General features: G+C 48.2%; 2 protein-coding genes across 2 annotated transcripts; one reads left to right on the forward strand and one right to left on the reverse strand.

Moving 5' to 3' along the window:
- Positions 1-177: 177 nt before the first annotated feature.
- On the forward strand, positions 178-14,599 carry LOC124480164 (E3 ubiquitin-protein ligase Itchy-like). The gene is made up of 24 exons (XM_047039253.1): positions 178-368; positions 2,294-2,389; positions 2,733-2,874; positions 3,855-3,979; positions 4,540-4,674; positions 4,799-4,847; positions 5,002-5,183; positions 5,279-5,627; positions 5,813-5,908; positions 6,282-6,456; positions 6,988-7,048; positions 7,228-7,312; positions 7,487-7,615; positions 8,990-9,062; positions 9,264-9,335; positions 9,452-9,540; positions 10,094-10,253; positions 10,538-10,671; positions 10,952-11,092; positions 11,618-11,738; positions 12,337-12,441; positions 12,717-12,813; positions 13,162-13,234; positions 13,456-14,599. Exons 2-24 carry the CDS (start codon positions 2,317-2,319, stop codon positions 13,553-13,555), a joined length of 2,766 nt encoding a protein of 921 aa, XP_046895209.1. The 5' UTR covers positions 178-368; positions 2,294-2,316; the 3' UTR covers positions 13,556-14,599.
- Positions 14,600-14,913: 314 nt separating this feature from the next.
- On the reverse strand, positions 14,914-21,848 carry znf341 (zinc finger protein 341). Its single transcript, XM_047039254.1, has 15 exons — positions 21,765-21,848; positions 21,210-21,320; positions 20,656-20,846; positions 20,401-20,550; positions 19,965-20,246; positions 19,520-19,703; positions 19,250-19,340; positions 18,706-18,929; positions 18,273-18,520; positions 17,948-18,156; positions 17,765-17,861; positions 17,437-17,569; positions 17,116-17,227; positions 16,959-17,029; positions 14,914-16,812 (listed from the first exon to the last, which is right to left on the reverse strand). The coding sequence occupies exons 1-15, from the start codon at positions 21,793-21,795 to the stop codon at positions 16,307-16,309; spliced, it is 2,640 nt and encodes an 879-aa protein (XP_046895210.1). The 5' UTR covers positions 21,796-21,848; the 3' UTR covers positions 14,914-16,306.
- Positions 21,849-21,886: the final 38 nt, after the last annotated feature.

Here is a 21,886-nt window from a genome sequence, read left to right on the forward strand (position 1 = left end):
CTTTGTATGTCTTACATAGGTTTCAAGATTGCACATATATGAGGATCGTGAAGTGTGTTTAAGAAATGTCCTGATATTGCCAAATGGACTAAACTGGAATCTCGGGGCTTAGTTTACGGTAGGCCTACTTTATACACATAACTGTCTCCTTGTGGGGGTTTCAGACACCAGGATTGGGGGATAGATTTCTGAAATTGGCAACCCTAGCCTGCGCCTCACCTTGTTTCGGTCACGTGACATGACCACGAATCTGGTGGAACTTTCGTGTTCCTTGAAGTGAATCCTCTAAAAGGAGGATGACAGTCTGAGCTTTGAGGAAAAGTTGACTGTTTCATGACATCTGGAACCTAATCTACCACCTAAAACGGGTAAGTAACGTGCGATGCGGAAGGTCCTTACCGATTCGAAACGTAGAGTTCACACTCCTTGAATAGCTAGCTAACTAGCTCGACCAGCCTGATCAGCCATGACACGAGCTTGCGAGCTAACACAGCGGCACAACAACTCAGCCACATTAGTTGAGTTAGCACATAATTCACCCTGTCAGAGCTCACAGAGTAGTTAGTATGTCTGCTGACATATTTATGTGCTGACATATCAGTTTGTAAACAGAACAGCTTCAATATTTAATTTGTTTTGAATCTAAGGTGTTTTGGTGGTGCAACTATATATCTGGGCTGGTGATCTAAGCGTTAGCTAGCCACCTTAGCTAGCCGTGTTTGCCTATTTCCTTGTCCCACAAGTCGTGAAACGATAACTAGCATGAATGTTACAGTCTAAGATTGTCGTTGTGAAAGAAGTTAGCCATAGCTTGATATACTGAATAAAAGTTGTGTCTAATCTTCTTCGGTGCTCTGACGGTTGTCTTTTTGGCTACTGAAGAGAATGTTAACATCAGCTGGTTGTTGTTGATGATACCTGGGGTTCAGAAGTAAGAATGCTAACGATCGAGTTTGTCATCAACTTGATTGTTTTCACTTGGCTAAATGTAAATTGGTTGGTTTAGCTAGTGCAGCTTGCTTTCACCACTGAAAAATACTGTAGTCCAGAAGCAGGGTTGTTCCAAAACTGGCGTCATACGTAGCTAAAAGCAAATGGATGATTTTGATATATCTATGGTTGCGTAGAGTTATTATTGTTAAGAAAACAATTAGAGATTGGTACATCTTAAACTTTATGCTAAATCAACAACACCCCCACCAAACCCCCTTACGCAGAGCTAATCCCATAGTTGATAGTGATTGAGTGATCTGTATGATAATCTCTGACTGGGTTCAGATGAAAGACTCCTGAGTGGTTATTCATTTGCTGACACCTAGGTTCATAGACTGACGATGACCGACTAACAGAGGAAAAACACACAAGCAGACAGTCAGGCAGGTACGTAGTTGGACAGTCAGTCAAGATAAATCATGCACTGGGCACAGTCACATCACTAAGTGATAAATTATTAACCCTGAGACTGCAGCCAAAGAGAAAGTTTATCCAGAGCTTTCCTCAGTCATGTACACTGAAGAGATAGGAGAGCAGGGCCCTGCATAATTGACTGCCACATTGAGGTTGTGACCATGTTCCAGAAAAGATGAATGCATGAATTCAGATGTCAGTCTTAACTTTGACTTTCCCTGGAGCACTTATCACCTTCCCAGTGATAACCGGCTATCACAGATGGTAGTTATCACCTTCCCAGTGATAACCGGCTATCACAGATGGTAGTTCCCAAAGGGACTAAACCATATGTCCCAATCAAAGTTTCCACTGACTGTAATGATTTGTAAACTTGTTTATCCCACGAGACAATGATGATAATTGCTTATATTGTGATTAGGCTGTACAACCTGTACAACTTGAATTAAGGTTCAACCAAAATCACTATGTTTGAGCAGACTAGTGACTAATAGCAAACGTCTACTACGTAGGTATTTATTATTAGCCTTAGAGCTGATTGTTTATGATTGGTACCCGCTCTATTCCAGTCCTGCCCAAGCCTGCCTAGGCTATATATTTTATATCCCTGTTTCTTTTATTAGCTTTTATGAAAGTGAAAGATGTTAATAACAGATTACAGAGTGTGATCCTTGTACATTCGGATACATTTTATGACTTTCAATGTCCAATAAGATTGATGGGATTATGATTGTGAAGAACCCTACCAACAAGACCGTGAAGGAGAGATATGAGATATGGCATCAAGCAGGTGTAGCTGAGTTGGAGGTGTTACAACAGACCTTGCATGGAATGTGTTTTGTGGCGGGCTGGTGGTTGATTTGACGTGATCCGTGTTGTGTTGCAGGAAGACTCACCCAGTCCTATGTCATGGCCAGTGGTGCTATTCCTAAAACAGGCACGGCCAATGGACACCCAATGAAGGCACAACTGCAAATAATAGGTAGGTTTTCTCCTGCTCGACTACCAAAAAAAAGTTTGTCAATTGGGAATACGTGCTGTTAAGTATAGATAAATGAGTCTAAAGCTTGGCTTTAAGTAAAAGCTTGGCTTTAAGTTCAGCAGCACAGTCCTGATGCAGGGGGTGTGAATGGTTCTAACTCGGGCTCAGTAGTTAACAAAGCAGGAACCCAGCGGGGAGCCGTGTGTTGTTCCAGAAAGGGTCATAAAAGTATAGCAGAGGGAGCATTTGCCAGTGCTCGTAAAGCTGGGTGAGGTCAGGCTAACATCCAGCTTAGCTCGTGTAGAAGGGAAACTCCTAACACTGGACTCATTCATTGTTTCAGTGCTATCAGCCAAACTGAAAGATAACAAGAAGAACTGGTTTGGGCCCAGTCCGTACGTGGAGGTGGCTGTGGATGGCCAGTCCAAGAAGACAGAGAAATGCAACAACACCCACAGTCCCAAATGGAAACAGCCTCTCACAGTGTAAGTTGTGTGACGTTAGCCTAGACTGTATGTAACGTATATGTACAATATGTTGTATTGTAATATTTCAGTTGGAGAATTCCCCCGTAGGCAACTTAAATTCTTAACTGTGAAAGTAAAACAATCATGATCTCCCTTCTTTATGTTTAGCCAGTTATTGTATGTGAAAACCTATAGGTCGATTCTGTGTGGTCCCATTAAATTGTAGATTTTCGATTGATACATTATACAGTCCCTAAAAATATCACAGAGTTGTAATATCCAACTGTGTTGAGAGGTGTATGTGTCGACACTTGACTTTGGCAGCCACACTATGACTGTCCTCTTGTCTTAGCTGAGGAAACCCAGTCCCCAGGGTAGGGGCTCTCCCCCCTGGCCTCTGGTCTCACTGCTGCTTCATGTAGAGGTGTGAGGGGCCTGGCTGTGGAAGTGGGCATCACTGACATTACCTTCCCTGTGAGAAGTTCCGGTTGTTTGTTTACACCCTCTCACAGTCGAAATAGAGGCACTTCCTTATAGATGATGTGAGATATGATCTCGCGGGACGGATAGATGCTGTCGATCCATCCTTGTTGCAATTGTTTGCGGAAGTGTAACATTTTTATCGGCCCATATTCTGTGGTGGATGATGTAGAATCTTCTAACCTGAAAATATAGATTGAACTGATGATCTGACCTGATTGTCACTATATTTTGATGTATATTTGCAACATTTACATTTAGTCATTTAGCAGACGCTCTTATCCAGAGGAACTTACAGTAAGTACAGGGACATTCCCCCCAAGGCAAGTAGGGTGAATTGCCTTGCGCAAGGACACAACATAATTTTGCAAGGCCAGGAATCGAACTGGCAACCTTCTGATTACTAGCCCAATTCCCTAACCACTCAGCCATCTGACTGCCTTGCTATTTGATGTAACATTTTTGAGTAGTCACATTGTGCCCTCTGAATGTTTTTGCGTTCCTCCTCTCGTATACAGGATCGTCACTCCTTTCAGCAAGCTGCTGTTCCGCGTTTGGAGCCACCAGACGCTGAAGTCAGACGTACTGCTGGGAGTAGCGACCCTGGAGGTCAGCGAGACCCTCAAGAACAACGACATGAAGAGTGAGTTCCACCTGCAGGGTCTCAAATCCCTCACCGTGTCTTTCCATCTTGGGAGTTTCAGTACGGCCCAACCTGTTCCCACGCTGTCGTTTTGCAGGGATATTTTCCTGTCTATGTAAAATTATAGAGTGAGCGTTTCCTGTATACCATGTGACTTCCAGCTTGACTTTTCCCTTTGTGATCATTGAGGCCTGCATTGTCAAAGTACAGAGTCGTAGTGTGTGTGTTTGTCTGAGGTGAATGTAGGCGTGTGATGTCACTGATCAGGTTACCGATCAGATCAGGCTACTTTCCCTGCTCATAAAGGCTCTATTGAGGTCCAGGCTGGCCGGCCAGCAGATGCATGCAGATGACCAACTGCAGCTGATTGAGAAACTGATGGTCACATGCTGTCAGGGAGCCTGTTGACAAGCACTCAGGCCTTTGTCTCATCATCTATCCGGCTTTCTGGTCTGTGAACAGTTGTGTCGTAGCTGTAGTTGTTGTGGTAACCTAGCCTGCTCTGCCCCCCCCCCCCCCCCCCCCCCCCCCCCCCCCCTCCTCCTGCCCCTGTGCTCCAGTCTCGGAGGTGGTGCAGACTCTGCAGCTGACTGCAGACAGAGACCACATGGACCCTGTGGGCGACCTGTCTGTCTGTCTGGACGGCATGACGGTGGACCCTGAGATGTTCTCCTCTGCAGAGGCCAGCCACCAGGGTGAGTCAGTGCCGGGGCCCGTCTTAAAGGGACAGTACGCTGCCGGAAGAGATGGTTGTGCAGCTTGGAAGACGCGTGCTTGAAAGGGGACAGTTCACTCTAACGACACTGCCCTGTTCCTCAGGTACGTCCAATGGGGAGTCCCAGTACAATGGAGATCAACATGGAGTCAGGTAGGGAAGGAGAGAAGGATAGGGGTAGCTTCAATTACATTTGAACGCTTTGAATTCCGTGCACTATTTGTGTACGCCCAAGTGAGTGAATAGGACACTGTGACCTGCGCTGTGTTCCGTGCGGCCCCTAACCTGAGCGCTATGTCGGTGACAGGGGCAGTCGAGACAGCTCTCCAGCAGTGGACGTCGTGGAGCACAGGTCGTCCCCTGGCGGCCGCCGGGCTGTGAATGGTACGGGGTCTCCCTCGCTGTCAGCAGGGGGCTCCAAGCCCTTCCGCCCCCCTCGGCCCTCCAGACCCCCACCCCCGACCCCACGGAGACCCACCCCCTCCCCAGGTGAACTGTCAGACATGGTCCAGAACTCACACTGTGGGAGAAACGGACGGCACTCACTCGCTGATTCTCTCTCTCCACCTCTCTCCCCATGATAGCATCCTCCAACGGCTCCATACCGACAGACGGCAGCGAAGGTCCCTCCAGATCCAACACCCCGGTCCGGGTCTCTGCCTCCAGAGTGTCCACAGGCTCAGAGCCTCCTCCAGCCCAGGACCAGCCCCCAGCCCCAGGAACCCCAGCCCTGGGACCCCCAGCTCCTGGAACCCCAGCCCTGGGACCCCCAGCTCCGGGAACCCCAGCCCCAGCTCCGGGAACCCCAGCCCCAGCTCCGGGGGTCCCCTCTCCTGCCTATGGGGCTCCAGCCCCTGGAGCCAGACCTCCAGCCGGAATCTCCCCTGGTCCTCCTGGACTCCCTCCTATCAGCACAGGCACAATGCCCCCAGGGTAAGACTGGTGAACAGGGTGTACTCCCAGGGTACTTTAAAGACAGGAGGCTCAAGGAAAAACATGGGCCTTCTATCCTTAGGTAGTTTGGTGAACCAAAGGTGTCTGTAATAGTTCATAAAATAGGGTAATAATGTCTCTTATGCAATGCAGTATGTTGAGATGATGATGTGTGTGTGTGTCAGATGGGAGCAGAGAGTGGACCAGAGTGGCAGGCTGTATTTCGTCGACCACGTGGAGAAGAGGACAACATGGGAACGTCCTGAACCACTGCCTTCTGGGTAAAAACACATTCACATGAGCATGGTATTAGTACACATTCATTGATCACCATCATAAGATTCACTGCTTTGTTGAACAACATTACTGCAGGTAACATAGCAGTGCATTGAAATGAAACATTGCTCAGTTTGGTGAAACATTTGCATGAACCATCATGCCAGCACATGCACAGCACATGCACAGCACACTCCTCCTCCTGTGTGCTCGGTTCTGTGTCTGCCGGAGCAGGAAGTGGCAAGCGAAAACATTCTGTCATCGCAGAGCATGTACAGTACCAAAAAAAAAAAAGGCAGAGAATGTAGATGTAGAGATACCAGACAGTGAAACTGCCCCCTTAACCCGAAGCCATGTGGTGTTCCCGTTGTGCTGCAGCTGGGAGCGCCGCGTGGACCCCATGGGCCGCGTCTACTTCGTGGATCACATGACTCGCACCACCACCTGGCAGCGCCCCACCATGGAGACGGTGCGCAACTACGAGCAGTGGCAGCACCAGCGCAGCCAGCTGCAAGGACACATGCAGCAGTTCAACCAGAGGTTCATCTTCGGGGTGAGTGTTTCTCCATGGACAGAACCTACCCAGCCTCCTCTGAGGGGACAGACTGGAGGGTTAGTCAGACGCAGCAGGACCTAGCCTCCTCTGAGGGGACAGACTGCAGGGTTAGTCAGACGCAGCAGGACCTAGCCTCCTCTGAGGGGACAGACTGCAGGGTTAGTCAGACGCAGCAGGACCTAGCCTCCTCTGAGGGGACAGACTGCAGGGTTAGTCAGACGCAGCAGGACCCAGCCTCCTCTGAGGGGACAGACTGCAGGGTTAGTCAGACGCAGCAGGACCTACCCAGCCTCCTCTGAGGGGACAGACTGCAGGGTTAGTCAGACGCAGCAGGACCTACCCAGCCTCCTCTGAGGGGACAGACTGCAGGGTTAGTCAGACGCAGCAGGACCTACCCAGCCTCCTCTGAGGGGACAGACTGCAGGGTTAGAGCAGCACTGATGGTTAGCAACTGGTGTGCTTGGAGGCTGACTGTCTTTCTGGACGGATTGTTGTTCTGAGCTAGAATGTGTCTTTGTGAAATTGCAGGATCAAGTTCCATCTCAGAATAAGGAGTTTGACCCCCTAGGCCCTCTGCCGCATGGATGGGGTAAGACCTTTACTCATTTACTCCATGCACACACACACACATGTTTGAAACACAAATAAAATGGCAGATTCTGCACTGTCGGATCCTGGTAGTGACAAATATCTGAAATTTTAGAGATTGTGTTTGAGTGTTCTCCCTTGTGTAACTAAAACAACGTGTGTGTGTGTGTGTGTTTCCAGAGAAACGGACAGACAGCACTGGGAGAGTGTACTTTGTACATCACCCCACACGCACCACACAGTGGGAGGATCCACGTACACAGGGGTGAGTGTGTGTGTGTCCAGCTGTATGGATGTGTGTGTTTGTATCCAGTTGAATGGTTGTTAAGATGCGGCATCCATTGAGGTGTTCAGTTTAACTGTTGATTAGGCAGCATATCGTGTTCTGATGCACTGACAGAGCTCTCCCCCCCCCCCCCCCCCCCCCCCCCCCCCCCAGGCTGCTGAATGAGCAGGCCCTGCCAGAGGGTTGGGAGATGAGGTTCACGGTGGCTGGCATCCCCTACTTTGTGGACCACAACAGGAGATCCACAACCTACATCGACCCTCGCACAGGGAAATCCTCACTGTACGTCCCCACCAGCAGGCAGTACACACACAGACAGGCTCATAGACAGACAGACAGGCTCATAGACAGACAGGCTCATAGACATACAGGCTCATAGACAGACAGGCTCATAGACAGACAGACAGGCTCATAGACAGACAGGCTCATAGACAGACAGGCTCATAGACATACAGACAGGCTCATAGACAGACAGGCTCATAGACATACAGACAGGCTCATAGACATACAGACAGGCTCATAGACATACAGACAGGCTCATAGACAGACAGGCTTATAGACATACAGACAGGCTCATAGACAGACAGACAGGCTCATAGACAGACAGGCTCATAGACAGACAGGCTCATAGACATACAGACAGGCTCATAGACAGACAGGCTTATAGACATACAGACAGGCTCATAGACAGACAGACAGGCTCATAGACAGACAGACAGGCTCATAGACAGACAGACAGGCTCATAGACAGACAGGCTCATAGACAGACAGGCTCATAGACAGACAGGCTCATAGACATACAAACAGGCTCATAGACAGACAGACAGGCTCATAAACAGGCTCATAGACAGACAGGCTCATAGACAGACAGGCTCATAGACAGACAGGCTCATAGACAGACAGGCTCATAGACAGACAGACAGGCTCATAGACAGACAGACAGACTCATAGACAGACAGGCTCATAGACAGACAGACAGACAGACAGACTCATAGACAGACAGGCTCATAGACAGCCTCCCACTCTGAAACCAGCTTTGTCTAACTGTCAGTCCAGTCCCAGCCCTGGATAGTTGGCATCAGTAAACCTTAAGTACTCCTCTTAGGTTTCTCCTTCGAGGAAACAGCCCCAACACTTCTTTTAAAGTGACTCTCGATATCACCAGATCAGTCTTTCTTGTTTGTGCTAAAGGATTAGCTTAGCAACAGTTGGCTCTGGTGTTGACTTACAAACACAAGGATGAGGTCTGAAGCGGCCGTGTTGGGAAGCCCAGGTCTTCAGGAACAACCGGTTCTGTCTCAAAGTATTTGACTGTGGCTCTGCCTGCTGACTCTCCACCTGCTCATCAAGCCTGCTTCATGTGACTCAGCTTGGCAGGAATTTCATTTGATATGTAGCTCTGTTTTTCTAAATGGCGCTGATGTGTAGGGTAGCCATTAGACACTACAGAGTGTGGGTTTTCCTTGATGCTGGATGTAAATGTCTCCAGGGTGTGGTGGAGATGTAAAATGATGGGTTTGTGTTAAAGCCCACTATGCCCTGTTTGTACGTGGTAAACTCTCGTCATGCAGTATGAATGAAATGGGGGGTCAGATGGCTGAGTTTCAGGATGTGCAACTTCCTGATCTCATTCTGCTTCTCTACGTCTCTCCTCAGTGAAAATGGGCCTCAGATTACATATGTTCGAGACTTCAAAGCCAAAGTCCAGTATTTCAGATTCTGGTGTCAGGTAAGAGTCGAACCACTGAAGTAAAATGGAGGTCTGATTGCTGATGCAAAGCACTTTGTAACCATCCCTGACTTGACTCTGTGAAACATTAACACAAACAGTTACAGATTTGTCACAGAAAAAAAAATGCTCATGACAGCATACTCATTTTCACTTCCTCAAGTTTGAAAATATTCTATGACACTGATGATCCTTTCACAGCAACTGTCAATGCCTCAGCACATCAAGATCTCAGTCACGCGCAAAACCCTTTTCGAGGACTCCTTCCAACAAGTAAGTCTTTGAAGTTCTGTCCATAGATAATGCCTTATCACATCCCATGAATGAGACGGGTTCAGTCCTTGTGGGTTCCAGTTCCAACTTGTGGCTTGTGGATTGTTTTGTTACAGATCATGAGCTTCAATGCGCAGGATCTGCGTCGAAGACTGTGGATCATCTTCCCTGGAGAAGAAGGCCTCGACTATGGAGGGGTGGCCAGGTGAGTCTCCTTCCAAGCGTCACAGCGAGGGATGGGCATCATTAACCGTGGAACTGTTAACCCACAAGACGAATGTTTACCGGTTAATACTATTGGTTAAAGGGTGTTGTCAATTTAGCGACAATGTCATTGTGTTACAGCCAGCGCTCTCTGATTCGTGTTTTTGTTTTTTCTTTGTGCTGCTATTAAAAAAGCAATTCCTTATGGGGGGGAAACATTTGTTGTATTTATATATTTTTAATGAGTCATAGACACTCATCCATTCTACACTTTTAATCTTCTCGGTTAACCGTTAATGGTTGTTAACGAGCGTTGGTCCTGGTCAGCATTTCCCCCCGAAATGTGCATCCCTAATCACAGCAGATGCCCTCAGCCAGTGAGGGCCAGGCACCTTAATGTGTCATGGTCCAGTGCTGTTTGGGATGTTAGGATCGGGGATGTGTGATAGCATCCTGTCATAGGCGTACCTCTCTGACAGGAAGTGAGCTTTGGTTTGCATTGGCAGTGCTAAGTGGTAGAATGAGGAGGTTCTAATGGTGTACTTCCTGTGCAGGGAGTGGTTCTTCCTGCTGTCTCACGAGGTGCTGAACCCCATGTACTGTCTGTTCGAGTACGCCGGGAAGGACAACTACTGCCTCCAGATCAACCCTGCCTCCTACATCAACCCCGACCACCTCAAGTACTTCAAGTTCATAGGACGCTTCATTGCCATGGTAATTTTTCCCCTCCTGACTTGACTTGTGGCAGACCATACGCTAGTGTTGAATGGCTACACTCAGCCACGATATCTTGCTGTCTTCTTAGAAGTGGTGTTGAATTGTGACACAAACACTTTTCATAACATCAGCAATTCCTTCCAACATACCACAGTCCCACATAGTTGCTCAGTGAAAAGAAGCTTGTCTCTTTATGGCGACATAACCGACAGGACCCGCGGGGCCAAACCCTCACCCAGTCCCACACGCCCTCTCACTCTGCCCTCTCGTCCCTCCTCCAGGCTCTGTTCCACGGGAAGTTCATCGACACAGGCTTCTCCCTGCCCTTCTACAAGCGCATCCTCAACAAGCCCTGGGCACTGAAGGATCTGGAGTCCATCGACCCAGAGTTCTACAACTCCCTCATCTGGATCAAGTGAGTGATTCGCGCCTGACAGACGACATGGGCATTTTCTACATTTTCCTCAATGATTGATTAAAAATAATCAATACGACTTTTGGGCTTTATATGCTTTATACATTATTAAACATTATACTTTAGAAGATAACAGTATGCATAGCCTATTGCAGGTACAATATTCTGCTCTAGTAAATGTAGTGAAACCCATTCTATGAGGTTCCCAATGGTGCTTAGTGATGTTCTCCCCTGCTGAATGAGCCCTCGTCTAACCGTCCTGCTGGGTGCTGTCCCTCAGGGAGAACGACATCGAGGAGTGCGGTCTGGAGATGTACTTCTCGGTCGACAAGGAGATCCTGGGTGAGGTCACCACCCACGACCTGAAGCCCGACGGAGGAGACCTCCAGGTGACGGAGGAGAACAAGGAGGAGTACATCAGGTGAGCCGACCTCACCAGCAGCTTGGTGCTTCAAGGGGTGTGTCAGTGGGACTCTGGTACTGGTTTGCCTCCGGACAGAGGCACGATGATTAGAAAAAGGTTGACTCGGTTTTATTAGCTACGACGTCGGATCATGCCACCAATCCACAACAGAGTGGCTAGCAAGCGTGAGAAACGTGTCTCTCAGATGGACATTATATACATGAGCTGGACAGTACAGATATAGTAACCACCAAAACATGTCCTTCAACGGTACACATTCCATGACTTAATGCACAGGGAAAACAACACACAGGTGATGTGGTCATAACTCATCGTTTGTACTATTTTCTGCATGTTGCTCTTTCCAAAGGTCAACAGTGCACATTCTCCTATCTATATGTGTATTGTCAGAGACCCACTGCGTGACCTCTTGATCACAGCAAGAGACAGCCTCACATATGTATAGAAAATCTGCGTATCACCGGTGTTGTTTTAATAGTGTATCATCAGGTCAGTCAAAGTGTGTGTGTGTGTGTTCCCCAGGCTGGTGGCGGAGTGGAGGCTGTCTCGGGGAGTAGAGGAGCAGTCCCAGGCCTTCTTTGAAGGCTTCAACGAGGTCCTGCCCCAGCAGTACCTGCAGTACTTTGATGCCAAAGAACTGGAGGTAAGGAGGGAGAGAGGGAGGGAGGGAGGAAGAGAGGCAGTGAGGGCTGAAGAGAGGCAGTGAGAGATGAAGAGAGGCAGTGAGGAAAGAAAAGAGGCAGGGAGGGCTGAAGAGAGGCAGTGAGGGCCGAAGAGAGGCAGGGAGGGCTGAAGAGAGGCAGTGAGGGCCGAAGAGAGGCAGGGAGGGCTGAAGAGAGGCAGGGAGGGATCAAGAGAGGCAGGGAGGGCTGAAGAGAGGCAGGGAGGGCTGAAGAGAGGCAGGGAGGACTGAAGAGAGGCAGGGAGGGATGAAGAGAGGCAGGGAGGGATGAAGAGAGGCAGGGAGAGATGAAGAGAGGCAGGGAGGGACGAAGTGACGGGAGTGGAACAAGTCAACTCATCCATCCCATAGCTGGTCTGCAGACACCATCTGCCCTCGGCCCTTTAACCAGTGTGTTGCTTATCAACAGAGCTGCTGCTGATGGTGTACATGTTTATAGACCTTCGAGAGGGTACTGAGGCTGAACCAGAGTGTGTGGGGCTGTTGCTCAGCCTGTCTGTAGCTCAGCCTGTCTGTTGCAGAGCCTGTCTGTTGCTGAGCCTGTCTGTTGTCCTCCTAGGTGATGCTGTGTGGAATGCAGGAGATCGATCTGGCTGACTGGCAGAGGAACACCATCTACAGACACTACGCCCGCAGCAGCAAGCAGATCCTCTGGTTCTGGCAGGTCAGTTTCTAGCTTGCGATGGGACAGGCCTGGGCCCAAACTAGCACTGCTAACCTTTTCACATAGTGCCTGGGCTAGCTTTGTTTTTCGTTTTGAGAACAGCTCATTGGTTACATTGTGGCAAGAACAATCGAGCACAGATTGAAAAATCACAGCCATTTTTATGAATAGTATTTTGCAGACGTCTGCTGTGATATTCTGTTTCGTAATCCCCCTTTCCATGCTGGCCTCCGACACCAATAGCTATGTTCCTTGTCCTGATCCCCCCCCCCCAGCTGATTAAAGAGATGGACAATGAGAAGAGGATGAGGCTGCTGCAGTTTGTCACCGGCACCTGTCGCCTGCCCGTCGGAGGTTTCGCTGACCTCATGGGTGAGTAGGGGAACCACGGCAGACAGGGTCACATGCTGGCACGTCCACAAGGTGCGGGAGATCTACCTCACCCTGTATGCTGAAGCCTATGAAACAGCCTCATCAGATGTGTTAACACTCATTGAAATCAAACCCAGTGCTCCCTGCTGTGCCGGACACGGGTGTAAATCAGACATTATAAATTGATATTATATATATAAATATATATATACATATACATATATCATTGATAAACAGGTAGTAGCTCCGTAATCTTTCAACTCATCGCCTGCACCGATCCAGTACTTTTTAAGATCCGATTCCCCCCCCTGAAGGAGTGTAATCTGTCCCTGGCTTGTGTTTCTGCAGGGAGTAACGGCCCCCAGAAGTTCTGCATCGAGAAAGTGGGGAAGGAGAACTGGCTTCCCAGGAGTCACACATGGTAAGAATGAGCCACTGTGAACCAGGCATCGCAACAACAGTCCCAAACATACAGCACCCAGAGGGAGCCGGGGGAGGGGGAACAGATGGAGCAGAATGCGTCCAATCAGAGCGATTAGTTCTGTAATACTGAGAACTCCGGGGGCTCAGGAAGTGTGTTGCTGACCTCTAGACAAGCCTGACTGTTTATTTTTTATTCTTTTTTATCTCGTCTCTCTCCAGCTTTAACCGCCTGGACCTGCCTCCCTACAAGAGCTACGAGCAGCTGAAGGAGAAGCTGATGTTTGCCATCGAGGAGACGGAGGGCTTTGGCCAGGAGTGATGGAGGGACAGGAGGGACGATAGACTTGGGGGGCGGGGAGGGGGATGTGGGCGTGGAAGGTTTGTGCGAGCGTGTGTGTGTGTGTGTGTGCGTGAGTGTGGCAGCCCCCGAAGCAGCACGCTAGGTCTTACTCCGTCGACCTTGCACTAGCACAACACCACGTTTCCAGCCTCAAACCAGAGAAGCTGCTCCTACACGGCTCTCAGAATGTCCTCAACTATTATGCATGGGAGCCCCGCCCTCTATGACATCATATTCATGGGACGCCGGACTACTGCAGATCTTTCCCCCACCGTACCATGCCTCACCTATGATGTCTGTATCCCAAAGCGTTCTCTTGAGATATCGGACACTTTTATTTTGAAAAGGCCTCTGCTGATCATGCAGCGTGCAGACGGAGAGGGTGTGGCCTCCCATAGAAGGCCTTCTTGCACCAAGATTGTCATCTGGACTGATATTTGAATATCTCGAGTCTTGATTTGTAACATGGGATGGTTGACGGTATTATTATCTTACTGAAGACACCATTAGAATCTCCCAGATCAAATGAATCCCTATCCGAATAATTTTTATGAATAGCAAAGCAATATTGTTGGCAGCACTGCAATGTTTAAAGGATTGGAATACCATCTTGGTGCTAAAAAGTGTCCATGAAACTGACAAACTGAGACAGGACATTCTGTTCAACACATCAAGCATTTACCTGTGAATGGATGAACGACTGTAAGGGGTTTATGGCTCCCTATATTTATAATGGTACATATAAGAACATGAATGTGTCTGCAGGTTGACCCTAGTTTTATAGGGTCACTGTGACACATCAATTACTATATAACATCCTAGTTAACAGTATTCTGGAAGTGTGAAATGATTTGTGTCCAGAATGTTGACCCTAAGATGTTACAGCCTATCTTCTGGATAGGTGGATTAAAGATGAACATTTAGGCTCCAATTGTCCATCACAGATTATTCTTAGTCCTAAACTACAAGGTCCAATAAGCGAATCTTCACTTTTGGACTTTCTTCATAAAAAAAAAAAAAAGGCAGAAACAAAAATCTGTTTCTAAGAAATCAGACAATTGTGTGCTGAGAAACTGTCTAATTTACCAGCTGTTTTATAGGCTTCAATTGAGTATTCATCTGAATATTCTGGTTTCTTGGATATAGATTAAGACTAAATGTTTTGCACAGAGATAAATTAACATCAGGTTACAATAGCTGTAATTTAGGGTTTTATTAATTTGTGTCTTGGAGACCATTCTATGGTGTGGAACTGCTCTTTAACTCTTTAAAACATTTCATCATGTCGTCACAAAAAAGTGTAAATATAATTGCAAGTTGCAAACAGAATCTCATCTCCTTTTATTTTTGTCTCAAGAATTCTCCTTATGCAAATATCCCCTCCCCAATCCTGCCTGTACATTACCCTCTTGTAAATGGTGTTAATAACAAATCTAAATTTCTTTTTGTAAAATATTAAGAAATGATTTTAGAAATAACAAGGGTTTATCGTATAGTAGCATTTTAATTCTCCTGATTTCCTTTTTGATTATGTACATGTGTAAAAAACATTTAAAAAAAAAAAACAGTTCACCTAAATAAATTAAATCTATGGGTCAAGTGTTTGTATCCTTTGGGCCTAAACTGAGCTGGTAATGGGATCATGTCTTGATAGTTTGTATTGTTTAGTTTAGCTTGAAAGACTGTTTCTACATCCAGTTCTCCTACCACAGCACTTAAGTCATGCATTCCAGTCATGACAAACAAACAAAGAATGTGTCCTCCAATACCTTTGAGTCATTTAGCAGACGCTCTTATCCAGAGCGGGCCTGATACTTCACTGGTATCACGCACAGACCAATTCCATAACTAGTCCATACAGCAGATCAAGAAACTAGCAGAACAAAATGTACTCCCTTTATTCAACATTGCCTTGGAAATGGACAATTGACTGATACACAGCACAACAGTGCCATTTCTTCTGACTTGTATGTAAGGACCTTGCGGCACTATTTCATATTTCTATTTCTCCATCATTAATTGCTTAATATCTCTGACCTTTGCCGACAACATCCAGTGCATGTTAATTAGACATGTATTTTGTACTGTCAATAGAGTGCCAAGAGGAATGTACACAATACATCTCACAAGGTAAACTGTTCTAGACATGGACAGAGGAAGCATGTCAGCAGTGACAGCAGCTGTCATGTCTAATCTGGCCATAGATATGGTTGAGGTAAAGTCCTTGTTCAGACCACCACGATTAAACTCGCTGCGAAAGAAATCGCAGAATTTCAATAATAGTTTTAATGTAAAACAATAATGTACCGCTTTTCATTTGATCTGAAGGGGGACCTGATGAAGTTCATTAGACCTAGTCCTAAACTGAAGTACATGCCAGCCTTGATCCATTGAAAGAGGACCTTAGTCCTGGTTTATCCCTGCCTGGGAGAATTCCTTTGGACTGCGGTCAAGGGCCTTAGCTATGCCCAGCGCATTAGGTACACATAGGTAGTCAGAGTCATGATGAACTATAGTATTGTCATTGTTTCCCTAGAGAAATCAAAAGAAACTTACTGGAAATTGTTTTTGAAACGCTTTCTACTTCCAGGATTCCCAGCCTACACACTACTTGACTTGACGTGAGAAGCAACTGCAAGCTTCAAGCAATTCTTGTAAACAAGCCCAATTTCTCATCTGTAATCTGCAACCTTTCGTTACTTTAAAACGCCTACTTTTCATCTGTTTGGATTACAAACATGGCTGCTGTAGACAGTCTCTGTGTGTGTTCTGCCTCTGCTCTAATCTCTCGGCATTCTCCAGTTCCTCCTCTCTTCCCTCCGCCTGCTCTTCAACCGTTGATATGGACATCTCCGCCTGAGGATCCTCTCCATCATCTTCTGTCTCTTCTTCCTCCTCCTCTTCCCCTCCATCGTCCTCTTCTTCCTCTCTGCCATGTTCCTCCTCATCCTCGTCTTCGTCCTGGTTGACGTCGGTGCTCTCGTCACTGTGCGGCCCTCCCCTCAGGCCTCCCCTCAGGCCCTGCCTCTTTCTGCTCCCTCTCTTCCCCCCTCTGTCGGCCCCCGCCCCCGCGGCAGGGCACTTGTGGTCCCGGTAGTAGTTGTGTCGGGTGAAGCCCTTGTTGCAGGCGGAGCAGCGGAAGCGGTAGTTGTCGGTGTGGGACTGCTGGTGTTCCACCATGTGGGCACGCCTGCTGAAGGCCTTCTGGCAGAACAGGCACTTGTAGGGTTTTATACCTTGGCGGCAGAAACACACACACGGGAACATCACTCAGCTGTCCGACGCAAGTTAAATGAAGGGTTTCTCAAGAGACGCGTGTACATATGCATGTGCTTTAGAGAGGTTGTGTTTTACATGAGTGACGGGGAGTGTTTTTGCTCACCAGAATGGGACAGTATGTGTGCTTTCAGCTTATCGGGCCTGTTGAACTCTTTAGTGCACCCGACATGTGTCCTGAAATGACAACAGCACCGTGAATGATCTGGAAGGACACAGCGAGATACACAGGAGACTGGAAGAACAGGTGAGGATGAACATACCGGAACGGACACTTATATTTCTTGAACGGTTCGTGAATGAGCATGTGCCTCTTGACTTTATCTTTCCTGTTGAACGTTGCCTCACAAATGGAGCATTTGTATGGTTTTTCACCTAAAATCAACAGTCAAACCATCAGTTAGTCAACCAGTTCATCAGTCAATCACCAAATCAGCCAACCAACAAGCAATTCGGTCCGCTAGTAATCCAATGGATGAATGAATCTACAGTATAATCAGGGGTTCTAAACCCCCTAGTTCTCTTGGCTAAACACAGGAGGTGTAAACAGCGTTGCTCCCTGCTATGTCACAGGTCCTGCTGACCTGAGTGGATCCGCATGTGCAGCTTGAGGTAGTGCTCCGTCTTCAGGACCTTCTTGCAGATCTGACACTTGAAGCGGCCGCCCACGCCGTGTGTGGGGAGGTGGCGTCTGAAGTAACGCTCGCACGGGAACACCTGATGGGGAACAGGACACCATGAAGAGGCCCGAGGGGACGTGTCAAACTTGCCCTGACGTGTTTATGGTTAATCCTAGTTGAAGAGCTAATCACAATGATCTGCTTTTCAGAGTTTTGGACACTCCTGACTTACAAATCAAATGTGTCATGTGTGTGTGTGTGTGTGTGTGTGGGTCCTCCTGTTGTCTCCTACCTTCTGACAGTGAGGACAGGGGAAGTTGTGGGAGGCGGTCAGGAGGTGTTGCTCCAAGGCCTCCTGGGTAGAATACCTGCTTTGGCACTTCATGCACCTGGCGAGAAAAACGCTTTGAAATCTCCTGATACATGACATGAGAACGACCGACTAGGGTGAGGGACCCATGTGGCCTGGCCTGACCTGTAGATGGTGGGCTCTTTGCGGGTGCTCTGCTGGGGGCAGAAGCAGTGGGAGTACTGGTGGACCCCCAGCTCAAACAGCGAGGGGAACACCTTGCTGCACAGGTGGCAGCGGTACGTCAGCTGCTCCTGGTGGGACCGGATGTGATCCAGGAACTGCTCCAGCTTCTGGAAGGTCTGGGAGCACGTCTTTACCACGCACTTGTAGACCTGGACCACACAAATCCTTATGTTTCACTGACACACACACACACACTTGTACATTTGACAAGAAACATGCAGACAAATAAGTAGCTCCATGTGACCTGCCCAGTTATGTGGCTCACCTGCTCCCCCTTGTGTTGGGTCATGTGGGACTTCAGCTGGAAGTAGGTGCTGAACTTTCCGGCGCAGAACTGGCACTGGTAGGAGCTGTCGATGAGGACTATCTGCTTTGTCTGGACCTGGGTCTGGTTCTGGGCTTCCATGGCCTGGGCCCGAGCTTGGGACTGGCCGTTCTGCTTGTCCTCCCCATGGCTGCCATCTCCTTCAGGCTGGGAGTCACTCTCCCTGTCTTCGGACTCTCCTGGAACCTCTGAAGATACAGTCCAGATGATTCCCACTGTCGGGCAGCCTAACTCTCAAAGTATTTCCGAATATGAATATAGCTACTCTTCGTTTGCCACAATGCCTTGATAAGAGTGAATTCAACAATCATGCAGGCAGCATGCACAGGAAGTGACCTCACACACACACACGATGTCACACACTTGAGGTTACCTGGCTGCTCCGCCTCTTCATCCATCTGCTGCTGTAGCCCCTCCCCTTGCCCCTCCTCCTCTGAGCAGAGTGGGACCACCTTGACTGTGATTGGCAGTCTGGACACCGTGCTGGCCACGCCCAGAGGCCACACCTTGTGTGTCTGCATGTGTTTCTTAACGTTAGACTTCTGGGCGAAAGCCCGCCCACACACGATGCACTGAAAGGGCTTCTCTCCTGTGTGGCTGGAAAAAAAGACATATTTATCAGTCGGGTTGTTTTGGCAATTCATTGTGTGCCATTCGGCAATCGTCAGACAAACTAGACGACCAATAACAAACAAAAACTTTGACTCCTACAACAATCTCCAGAACACCCTATCTAGACGAAGTCAACAATAAGGATACCACAGAATCTAGGGTGTATCACACCACACCCATCTCAGTGGAGAACAGGAGATTGATAATGGTTGGGTAACATTGTGAAGGTGTTGCCTGGAGAAGGCCAAGGATAGTCCTCCATGTTTTATAAAAGCGTCGGTGAAGAAGTGGAAGGAGCCTATCACCTTCTGATGTGCTGCTGGAGGTCAAAGTTCTTGGTGAAGATCTTTTCGCAGAAGTTGCATTTGAGCTTCGGGCCTTTTCCTTTGAGTTGTTCTGCAGAGCGGGAAGTGAAGGAAGAGGTTGACCACAGACCATGTGATTCACCGATTACTGACCTGAGATGCAACATTAAACTGTTTCCTGTCCAACTCCAAAGTGGACATGTGAACCTTACTGAGCGGTTTCCCTGGCCCAGACTAAATCAGTGGATCAAAGAGCAATAGGAAACAAACCTGTGGCTCCGTCTGGCCCTTTCTTGCCGTTCCGTGGTCGCTTGGGGATGATTACCTTCTCAAACTCCCCCAGCTCAGCCAGGTTGGCAGTGATGCTGCAGGTCTTGGTCTTGGTGCCCTGCTTCCCCGGGCTGTAGACTGGGGGAGTGGTGAAGGACTGACTGTCCACACACTGGCTGGGCACCTGGGGGAGGGGAGCCATGTTGGATCAGAGGATGATGTTGAGCTAGCACTACAAGCCAGGTTAGGACAACAACACAGGTAACTGTACACAGGGATCCATGGATACAATCCACTAGCGTACTTATTCTCAAGGCTGTTTTGTGTGACCACAGTAAATAATTCCTACTCCATTACTTAGAAAATTCCTTAAAGTAAGACGAGTCACCAACTAGGTTCAGCCCAGTTCAAAACGAGTTTGAAACACATTTTGTTTCTAACTCACCTGAACAGACTGGAACTGCTGCAAGCCCAGGGTTGGGATCTCTGCACTGCCGCCCCCGGCCATAGGGGGCAGTGTGCTGTAGACCTGAACAACAGAGTTGCTGTGGCTGGAGGGCACCTGAGAGGAGAGGGGCTGAGATTGGGCCGACCCTGGGAGAGGATGGGACTGTTGCTGCTGCTGTTGCTGCTGCTGTTGTTGCTGGGTTTGTTGGTGGTGGTGGTGGTGATGGTGGTGGTGGTGGTGCTGCAGGTACGACACACCTGTGTGCATACTCAGATTACTCTGAGAGGAGAAAGAGCTCATTAAGTGAGAGGACAGGACAGCTGGTTACATTAGTACAGTATGGGTGATTCAAGCATTCCTTTATGGAGTATCCTAAAGCCCTTCAGGGTTTACAATACCTTGGCACACTGAGCTGGGGTTGGTCCAGGCCTACCTGTATAGAAGGCTGCATGGCAGCCATGGGCTGATCGATGGAGGTGAAGGCAGAGATGGCCGACATGAGGACGTCGTCACTGACCAGGACATTCCCCTGGACCAGGGTGTGGGTCAGGGGGGACGGAGGCACAGTGATGTAGGTGGACACCTGGTGTACACGGGGAGAGCATCACAAACCACTTTGAGGGCAAGCACACACATTATGCTTGTCATCACTTTCCTAGATCAGTCATTCCATATGATTGGTCGTCACCTGTCTGTTGGCAGGTGTCTGTGGCCCAGTGCTGATGGAGGGCACGGGGGTGTAGGCATTGCTGGATGCCAGGGAGACTGTGGAGAGGGAGGGGGAGTTGGCCTGGCACTGCTCCCTCTTGTGTGTCATGAAGGCAGGCAGGGAGTTGAACTGTTTCTTACACTTTCCACAGAGGAAGACGTCTTCGTCGTCTGCGAGGAACATCAATGGGGAACGTGTGGATTCGGGCCCTCCATCAAAGTAACGTTGTGTGTCGCTTCACATCGTTTAGAAAGAGCTGCATGGAGTCTAGTTCTAATCCAGCCTCTCCCAGTGCTGGTCTTCTGGATCCCATGCCCTGCATGTTTTAGATGTGACCCTTTTCTAACACACCTGATTCAAATGAATGTTTTTTTATCAGGCTTTTGTAGAGCTTGACAACGACCCATTCATTGGAACCAGGTGTATTGGAGCAGGGAAAGAACTAAAACATGCAGGACAGGGGGTTCCTGAGGACCAGAGTTGAAGACCGCTGCGATAGAAAATAGAGTTCATACGGTAGGTAGTTAGCTTACCCATGGACTGGATGGTTGAGGTCCCAGAGACATTCTGGCTGTTTGGGTCAGGCACTCCTCCCTGGCCATCTAACAGCGACTGGACCGCCAGAACCGTCTGGTTGTCCATCCCTTGGAGAAGATCGAGACGGACAGAGGACCATTAGAGAGGCGGAGACAGGTGTGGAACCACTTTCACTTTACAGCAACTAGCTATGACATTTAGAAAGAAAAGCCTGCTCTGGTTAGTGCTTTGGGGTGTTTGTGAAAATATGTTGGAGTTGTATTTCCAATCACTTGATCTATAAGTGTCAAATACATTTTAAGAGGTTGATCCCAAAATGATCACATGCTATCTTTTTACCGCTTGTTAGCAGTAAAAAACACACAATTGCACACAATTGTTTACAATTACTAGCATAGCTAGCTAACGTTTCCAACCGAGTACCTTTCAGCACTCACTATAGCTGCAGAATTGCACATCAGTGTATCTGATAATCATGAAATATATCAATCAGATAGCAACATTTGTTTTTTGTATAGGTGAATGACTGAAAACAAGCAATTTACAGATACCTTCCAATACTTCAAATATTGCTTGCGCCATCTTTTAGATTCCTCTCAGTATAGGCGCTCGACTAACAAGCCTGCGAATGTGACGACTTCAATGGGCAGTGCCAAATCTCATGTCTCAAACA

This window comes from Hypomesus transpacificus, chromosome 18 (assembly GCF_021917145.1).
Source record: "Hypomesus transpacificus isolate Combined female chromosome 18, fHypTra1, whole genome shotgun sequence".
NCBI classification, from domain to species: Eukaryota; Metazoa; Chordata; class Actinopteri; order Osmeriformes; family Osmeridae; genus Hypomesus; species Hypomesus transpacificus.